Genomic DNA, 9,618 nt, shown 5'->3' on the forward strand with positions numbered 1-9,618 from the left:
TTCGTAACCATTTTTCCACACTGAGTATACCAAACTTCATAATTTATTATTTTTTCTGCCACATATTGTCAAATTATAACCTACTCTCCTACTTATTGAGTTCCATGCAATAAACTTGTCTATCTAAGCACTGTGCTAGTATATAATTTCAGTGGAGTGACAATCACATTCTTGCAATTTCAGATTATGTTGGGGCAATTTTACACACCATTCTGAAGGTGTCACTAGTACTCGTTGCATAAACGAGTTATCCAACATGATGTGCAACATAATACCTATCAAGACATGTAAACTTGTTTCCACATTGAATATGCCAAACTGCACAGTTTGGCATACTTTCTACCTGCCATTGTCAACTTATAATCTTCTGTCCTACTTAGCATGTTCGATGCAAGCGACTTCTTCTTCTACTCCCCGTGCTATTGTACAATTCCAATAAAGTAACAAACACAGGGTGCCAAATTCGCATAATTTTGTGACAATTTCACACACCACTTCTGATGGTGTCACTGTTGACCCATTGCATGCAACAGTTATCAAACTTCATCTCCAAACACAATACCTATCATGACTTCTAACCTTTTTTCGACACTAAGTATACTAAACTACATAGTTTGTTATTTATTCTACCTACCATTCTTGAAATTCAAAATACTCTCCTACCTACCAAGTTCGATGCGATCCACTATTCATTTCTTTTCTATTCATTCTTGTGTTTATAGTATGAAGTAAAAAAAAATGAGGCATCATATTCATGATTTGTACACATGTTCATCTCCCTAACCCTTCTCCTTTTATACTTTTTTATTCTATTTCCTTTTATTGTTTGGTGGACGGACCTTGATTTAACTTCATTAAATTAAGAGATTTCACTTTACATCTGCATAACAATTTCACTCCATGTTAGTATTCTTTCACACAAATTAATACATTTCCAACATGCTATAAACGGCGCCCTTAAATGAAATATCTTGTAACCATTTCACTTCACTTTGTATGTTTCCCTCAACAGCATGTACCATCTTAGAAGCCCATATCATGTTTAATCTCCATTCAGGCACTGTTATGTAACAAAACCTACACCAACTTCATGCACAATAACCATAACAATCCCCAACCCATGCATGCGATTTTGCAAGCACTTGGTGTACAAAATTTTCAATACCTTTCTTTCTCTATGTTGGTAATTATAATACCTATTATGTGCAACCGAAGGTTCCAACGTATTATCCATTTTCCATTGTATTAAACAATTACTTCAACCAAAAATGCAACAAGTATAATCAGTCCATTTGTTCACAACGATATATACAGCAAAAGACAACTACAAGTCAAATTGATCCACAATTTATGTGATACCATTACTGTTTTCTTACCTGTGTTTCTTCTGGTCTATCTTTTCTCCAGATCTCCCAACCTTGTACTTCACAATTCCTGTTCACCTTACTCAAGCCCTTTGATATTTGAGTACCAATCCTAAACTCTCTCCTTCTGCCACTAGTTATTGCTTCTCCTCTCCGTGATTTCCTTCGCAGCCACTCTATTTCCAATTCTGCAATGTTATTTTCCCCTTACTTTTCTTTCTTGCTCTGTTTTGTAGAATTGTGCAAACAAATATGTGAGGATTATTTTGGAAGAAGTGCCACTTACCTTTTCGTTTTGACTATTCAGTTGCACGGGAATAGACCGACGCTTCATGACACGGTCCATCAAGTCTTTTTCTTTTTATTTTTTTCGTTTTTCCTCAGCACGATGTCGTTCTAGTCCCTACTGAAGCTTTTCTGACGTGGCTTATTGTGGTCCATTCGTTGGACCTTGTGAGGAGACCGTCCAAGAGTGGGACCGCTCCTGCCCGGTTCAAACACCGGATCATCCATTTTTGCATTCGGTGAAAGAGGAAAACATGTGCACATGATGCACGCTAACAAGGTTGAATGCTAGAAGCCATCTGTAATAGCAATAGTACGCCTTACAACTTTCTTGGTACTCTGCAGACAGGGCACAAGGGACATAAAATCCGGAAAAGTTAACCAAGGGGAATCATCAACTGCTCCTGATGGGGAAATCATTTCTGCTCTCACCCACTTTGACACCCTCCAAATTTTGTCAAAAACATACATCAATTCTACCCCGTAATTATCCTAAAGTTTCATACTTTAGGAGTTCCAATGCAAATTTGGACTCCTTCAGGGGTTGCAGAGATGGGTTTTGTAGCATACCATCTTTTAAAGCAATGCCCACAAGAAGATTATGCAGCAAGGCCTCTGTATTTTCTGAAGTTTCAAATCAAAAGCAGTTCTTTAAAGTTGGTGCTGAGTCAACTGGGCCAATTCCTTCCAAACAGCTTCTCCAAGTTGTTCAAACTGCTGCTGAGACTGGTGCTAAGGTTTGATTCCATATAACTCTTGATTTTTTACGACTTGTCAATTGTGTAGAAAAACCAGTCTCAAGGTGAATATAGGATCAGTGCTTTATTGTCGTTTCTTTCTTGGAGAAATTAGTTGTTTGGCAGCAGTTAATTAAGTTTGTTGGATGTGAGATTTCAATTGATGGCTCTATCTGTATCTGCCGATTTTGCCCACTATCCGTTAAGTTGTTAATGATGTAGAATTTTACCTGTACAGCATTTCCAAGGCTAGCTGTGGATTCAGTAGCTTTTTCTGTTCTTTAAGGAAATTAGTAGCCTTATTACCATCTAAACTGGAATTGTTTAATTGAAAGTGATATCGAGTTCCTTTACGTTGCCACTAGGGAATGAGGGGATGATATCCATTCCCAAAGTCAATTATTAGGTGTTACAAAAAGTGATGGATGGAATGGCCAAGAAAACCATCTCGTGTTTTCTGGCAACTGTACTGTTATAAATTGTTGATCGTAAGTCCTTGCAACTTTTAAATGCACCGAGGCCTTTATAACAATGCCAAATAGAAGAAAATTTTGACTGCAAAAGTTAACCCTATGAGGCCTTGCATGCTTTTATAGAAGGATTCTCTTAGAAGGTTTCCCAATAATTTTTGCCAAGGTATTTTCTTGATCAAGGTATGGTTAAATAAAATTGCTTAGACCTGGATTTTAATGTCTTTCTATTGGAGTGAATTAAGAGTATTTGGTAAGTGTAGCAGACAGGACTGGAAAAATAAAAAGATGATCAGGACTCTTAAGAGTTGATGGGATACTGCTTTGTAAAGATGTAACGTGAAGACATGCTTACCTGTGGGCGAAAAAGAAACAATCTGTATTTCATGAAATAGCATTGATTGGTTCTGGTAATAATCTTGTTCAGATTGTTGCTAATATGGGCTTGTTCGTGCAGTATGATAGTTGGAATAGATACGTAAGCCTGAAACATTGTTATAATTAAGTTAATTTAATGATCTTATATCCATATTTGTCAAGTTAGTAATGATCCAACAGAATATATTATTTTCCTTTTTTGTTTCATGCCATTTTTGCGTTTTAATCTCTTTGAGCGACTGAGTCATTTGCATTCAAGAATGCTTTGTTGGTTCTATTTGTGAGATGCAGGCCAATATTTGTAAATCCTGGATGTAGGACAGAGATGGGGAAAATTCCACCAATCTTAAAATTTTTTTTTTTTTTTTGGCATCAAGACAATTTTTTTATACATTGTGGTTTCAATGTTCTTTCAATGGATGACCATGAATAGAATTAATCTGCTATTTTTTTTTCCCAAAATGCAGTTGCATGGCATGTTTTACGTTGAAATCCTTTTGCCTCTAGATGACTTTACCATTGCTTACAGATGAATCAGTGAAAAAATGCTTCTGATCTTCATTTTCAAAATTTTATTTTCTTCCGCTTTGTCAACATCAGTCTATAATCCCTGTCATTATCCTTCATTCTGAGCACATAGGTTCCGCTTTCCATTGTTTTTAATTGCTTTAAATCACTACTATTTTCTGATTTCTGAAGAAAAGCAAGATCATTTCTGGATATCTAATTAAGCTTTCTTAATTCATTTCAGGTTGTAATGGATACTGTGAACAAGCCTCGAACTATTGCCTACAAAATAGGACTCAGCGATCTGGTGACTGAGTAAGAATTATAGAGTACCTATGCTTTTGTGCTTTAGACCTCTGTTAATAAAAAATTATGCATATTTAAGCAATTCTTTTGATTGTTTAGTTACTATTTGAAATTGATTGTGTTATGATTGGTTGCTTGTTTAAGAGTTGCTAAAACTGATGTATATGTTAGGTAGTAAGCATATTTTACATTAGGATCACAATGCAGTTATTTTTATCCAAATTCCATGTCAAGCTTACCCTAGTGGGGTGATTCTTGATGCATGTATTACACATATCCCTTTTGTGTTTAAACTATATCATAACTGGAGGGCACAGGTGCAGCTGTATGATATCTTAACGTCCTTTTTTTTTTCTGGGAGAAATGCCGTTTATCATGCAATCATAAAATTTCTATCTTTGTAGTGTGTGTTGTACCCATGCGTTAACCTCTATCATGATTAACCTATCAATACTCCCTGTAGAGAGATGCCGTTGGATTGAACTAACTTATTTGTGATTTTCTGGCTGCTTTCGTTTATTTATAGCTATTGTTATTGGCACCTTGACTTCCTATCTGCACTTTGTGCCCAACCACGAAAAGAATACATAAACATTCTTCTTACGTTGTTCGCACTATGATTTCCATCCATTCTGTTCACCTAGTTATGGCTATTGTTTTCAACATAGACCAAAATGAACTCAAAAAAGTGTAATACAGCATTTCCAGTCCAAGACTACTGAAACTCTATCACTGGGGTCTTCCTAATCCACCAAATCAAAATTTTTTTATGTATATACATAAAATGTTAAACATTCTACAGGTGAAATATGTGATCTATTCTAATTTAACATTTTCTTTTTTGATGTCTTTCGTCTCTTTGATTAAAAAAATTGAATTTGTTTAACCAGACACTGATCATCTTGTTAATGCTTCAGAGACCAAATTCGTTGAACAATTTCATATTTGCTTTGGCAATTTCTTATCCTAAAATGCATCCGTACTAGATATGCTTTGTCTTATTTCTGTACTTGATCTCAACTTTCAAAGTTGTTATCTTTCTTGATTTTTATTTTTTTGTTATTTGTTTTCTAGCTCTGGTTCTTCTGCTGTTATAGTTATGTTTCTCTACTTTTGACATGCTATATTACCCTCACTTCTATGCATTTTCTGCTTAGGGCATGCTTTATTATTTAGATGAAAGAGTTTCTCTTTAATTGCTCAGTATCTTTATCTTAATTTTACAGTTTGTATTATTGCATGTCAGTTCTACAATTCTCTTATATTCCTATTGTCATTTTTTTGAAGCAGTCTTATTCCTAATTTTGCATCTTTATTTATTGTATTGAATTCTTATCCAGCACAGATAAAATGAGTGAGGCTGCTATTCTAGATGTTGTCAGGAATAACTTCCAAGATCACCTAATTCTTGGTGAGGAGGGAGGGCTCATAGGAGATTCTTCCTCTGATTACCTTTGGTGTATCGATCCTTTAGGTTTGGCTCATAAATCTGTTAATTTGTCTACATACAGATTTACATGATATTTATCCTGAATTCCTTATCTTTATGGAACTTGACTAGACTATTGCAAGCTACTTGAAGTGGTTTTCCGTATGGTTACCTATATCTTTCCTGACAGTGCGGTCACTTTACATTTTGGACCATCTTCTTGTGTCTATGTGATAACATCATTCCATCTTTTGGCTTATCATTTCCATTGTGTGATGTAGTTTGTTTATCTAATTTTACTTTCCTGTTTCTTTACTTGCTTATCATGTATAAGGGCTTGTTCTCAACAGCTTAAAACAAGTTATAAGCTGTTTTAGTAAGCAACTTGAGTTGCATTTGGAAACATCTTTTAGCTTTTCAGAAAATGAAAACAAATCCATACTTAGAATTTTTATAACAAATTCTCAATATTAACTTGTTTATTAATATCACAAAGCTGCTTATACCTTATTTTGAGCTTTGGAGAACAAAGCCACAAACAGAGTTTGCCTGTGATGTTGTCAGACTGCAGCATAACTTGGCTAGAAATTGAGCATTAGTACAGTGCTGGGCATAAATTTTATATTCACCAACCCCAGAATCTAAGTCTTTGCAAAGAGAGCCTTGAACCGGAGCATTCCATCAACAAGAGAGCATGCAAAAATTCTTGAAAGCATGAAAACTGACATGCCTTGGTGGAATTCGTAAAATATTTCTTGCTGATTTATTCCATGAATTCTAGTACCAGCGTATTGAGTGTCATAGTTTTGAGGGCTCCCTGTAGGAGTAATTTGAATGCTTCATTTGAAAAGCTTTTAATTTTTCATTGCTCAAATACAACTATGTTTTCTAGTTAGTTTGGCTTTTTGCTATCCTGTTCCACAGACTACTTAAAGACGTAGTAGCATCTGTTCTTGGTGCTATATTTTTATTTTTATTTTTTTAGTTCTAGGTGCTGCTATACTGCTTTCTCTCTATATGAAAGGATTATTCAGCTTACCTCTTTTCCACAATGTAGATGGGACCACAAACTTTGCACATGGTTATCCTAGCTTTTCTGTGTCTGTTGCAGTATTGTTTAGAGGCAAGCCAGCTGCCGCCACTGTGGTAAGCAATGGAAGAGCTTATTCTATCGCATTGACATAAGCTTATTTTCATTTGTTAAGTTGGAGTTACTAGATTAGCACATGGTATCTTTCTTTATAAATTTGCTCATTTGTGTCAGCCTAACATTTTTTAAACATGTGTTTGGTACAGTTAAATGACAGTTTAAGTCATAGGCGCACTAGGTTGTGTCAGAACCTGAATTATGTGTTTGCTTAGTAGCAATTCATAAACCTGAGAGACTAAGCTGTAATTTTTGAAATACACCACTGCTTTGATCCTTATTTTTTGTGTATACCACATAAACTCAAGTTTCTTTCATATTCTGACCCGTTGGACTTGGCAGCTATAAGTAGGCTGCCTCCATTTTGACTGAAATTGAATCAGAAAGGCTGCCCCATGGGGGGTTTTTTTTTTTGGGGGGGGGGTGGTGTTATGGCTTAATCAGATATCAAAAATGAGAGGGAGAGTATCAGAGAGTAGGGAGAGAAGAGAATCAGAAAAGAAGACAACGAAAAGACAGTGGAGAGAGGAAAATGGGAGAGATTGTATTTGAGAAAAGAGGAGAAATTACATCTGACAATAGCCTCCATGATACATTCAGTTGCTTATTTATGAAGCTAGCTTGACTATACAATCCAGCTACTACAGCAAAAACGACTAACTGAATTCCATCTAGCTGTAACTAACTCTACTATGTGGCTACAAAAACTGATTCTGTCAACTGTCTAACTAACGAGCTAATCATCTGATGATCAAGGTTGAGGATCACTGATTGATCAGCAGAATCCATCACGGGCCATAAGAAGGGGAGGATGAAGAGAATGAGAGAATGAACCTGGAGATAGTGCGATGTATAGTCAAACTAAATTAGAGCAACCAAATCAAAGTTTAAGTGTTAAACTATTTAAAGTTTTAACTCCAGTCAAACTAATTTAGCCTCCACCTGCCTGGTTGAAAAATAGATTTTTAAACAAGCTTGTGCTTCATGTCTTGATTTTCGTCTAGATATTTTGAAAAAGATCTCATTAATCTCAATAGGAAAGAAAAAAAAAATCATCAAGAATGACAATTTCCAATGCTAAATCCACAGGAAGACTTAACATAAAAAAAAATTTAGTTGATGAATCAACTGGAATGTTAATAAAGTTTTGAAGGTGGCTGTCTATGACTTCTGTGGCTATAGCCATGCTGATTTGTATCTTGACTGAATCCACAGGTAGATATCATTTTTCTGAAGCTAAATTTGAAAGGAACTGCACATGTACTTCTTGAGTGGATTTGTCTTCTCTCTAGACATTTTTCAGAGGAGCTTTTACGGGAAACTTTGTGGACATATTGTGAAGTTGAAAGCTAATGAAGCTTTTTCTTTGGTGGCCATCATGGTGATTCTGTGGGTTATTAACGGGTTTTTTAAGTGAAATTTATGTCAGTGAACTCACCTTCTTACGAACAATTTGGATAGGAACCTTTGGGGGGAATTTCGGATGTATCCTCATTGAAAGAAGCAACTTGAGTCGGTATCCGCCAATTAATACACCTTTACTGAAGCAACTTTTAAGGAAAACAAAGATTTTAATCCTATTGCCGACATAGCAATCATACACCATTGTTCCATCTATTTAAGCAATAGCAAGTAGGCAAGTCACGGAATTTACTAGTATTGTCACATACTCTCATATTCTCTTGCATTAGTTGCACAAACTGTATGCATTTCTTTGCTTGTGATCTGCTGGTAGCAAGTAGTGAGCCATGGCTTACTTCATTTCTTCCCAAGACAGCCAGTTCCTCGTGAGTTTGTTTTAAGAGTCAGTAGGTAGGATAGCTCAGAAGTAAGGATAGGGTTGTGGTTAGGAGTAAAGTCCGAGTAAAGTCTTATCTGGGAAGAGTCCAATTTCCATTAGAACTGGGCCATTGATCTTATATTCTTTAATGGAAAAGCAATTAAATCACTTAGCATTTGATGCACCAAATTATCTTACAAAAATGTTCCGTTATGATCACAACTGCCATTGGATAGAAAACTAGAGCACTAAGATTTTTTTTTGTTTTTGGACAATGTTGTAGCAATCCAAACAGCATTTTTTTGGCAATAATTTGCCTTGATAGCAGAGAACTTTGCAGTCCAAACATTACGAACACTTGCCATCGAGACCTAGCCTTGGATGAAAGCTTTTCTGATGACCTACTCTGACTTAAAGTCTCCAATAAGGTTTGGCCTTTTCTAGCTACATCATAGCTGCAGCATCATTTCTCCCCCAAAAATCAAACACATCGTCAAGCTAGGTTCTGAACCTAAAATTCCAGTTTCACTACAAATTTGCTTAGGGTGAATGTGCCTGTGCTTTAAGCTTCAGTGGCTACAGCCCTATGGGTACTTCATCTGTTGAGCACTGTGTCTCCATGAGTATGTGTGTGTAACCACAAATGCCCCTTTATCATACAACCATGGTCGTAAACACAGGCAGCACCAGGAATCATTTACTTACTCCTTTATGACAGTATGTGATTTTGGACCATGGCAATTTGATAAGCATGTTACTTTTGATGGTAGGTCTAATAAATATACTCTTTTGCACAATGGTAAAATGATGGCCTTAACACCCCTCACACCTTCACAAATGTACGAGGACCAACTTAAGTTGCAAAGAGAATGTGACTTAGACCGCCAAAAGAGAAAGCAAAAAGGGGCCGAATCTGGAAATTGCTCAACATCGAATCTTGAGCATTCGGCCAAGGACAAAAATGTTGTCCCTAGTGTTATAAATGATCAAGCATTAGTTAAGTCACACACTAGGAAACAAAACATGATAATAAAGGCTAAAGACGTTAGGAAAGTTATGTACTCTGATCAGCCTTTGTTACTTGTGATATGTAAGTATGTGCTCTTGAATGTTGATGAACTTGATAAGGCATTGCCTTCGAGTGTAGTTGCTTTGTTGCAGGAATTTGAGGATGTGTTTCCTGACGAGATCCCTGATGGACTACCACTCATCTGA

At 36.1% G+C, this 9,618-nt stretch overlaps 1 protein-coding gene across 1 annotated transcript; it reads left to right on the top strand.

Annotated features, from left to right (window-relative positions):
- Positions 1-1,912: 1,912 nt before the first annotated feature.
- On the top strand, positions 1,913-9,618 carry LOC113782139. Its single transcript, XM_027328049.1, has 6 exons — positions 1,913-2,386; positions 3,986-4,056; positions 5,388-5,521; positions 6,534-6,622; positions 8,948-9,026; positions 9,122-9,618. The coding sequence occupies exons 1-6, from the start codon at positions 2,057-2,059 to the stop codon at positions 9,616-9,618; spliced, it is 1,200 nt and encodes a 399-aa protein (XP_027183850.1). The 5' UTR covers positions 1,913-2,056.

This window comes from Coffea eugenioides, chromosome 9 (genome assembly GCF_003713205.1).
Source record: "Coffea eugenioides isolate CCC68of chromosome 9, Ceug_1.0, whole genome shotgun sequence".
In the NCBI taxonomy this organism is placed as follows: domain Eukaryota; kingdom Viridiplantae; phylum Streptophyta; class Magnoliopsida; order Gentianales; family Rubiaceae; genus Coffea; species Coffea eugenioides.

Coding starts and splice junctions, on each gene's coding strand:
- LOC113782139 (XM_027328049.1), top strand. CDS start 2,057: ATGGGGAAATCATTTCTGCTCTCACCCACTTTGACACCCTCCAAATTT. Junction 2,387..3,985: donor CTGCTGAGACTGGTGCTAAG/GTTTGATTCCAT, acceptor AATTCATTTCAG/GTTGTAATGGATACTGTGAA. Junction 9,027..9,121: donor TGAGCACTGTGTCTCCATGA/GTATGTGTGTGT, acceptor CCTTTATGACAG/TATGTGATTTTGGACCATGG.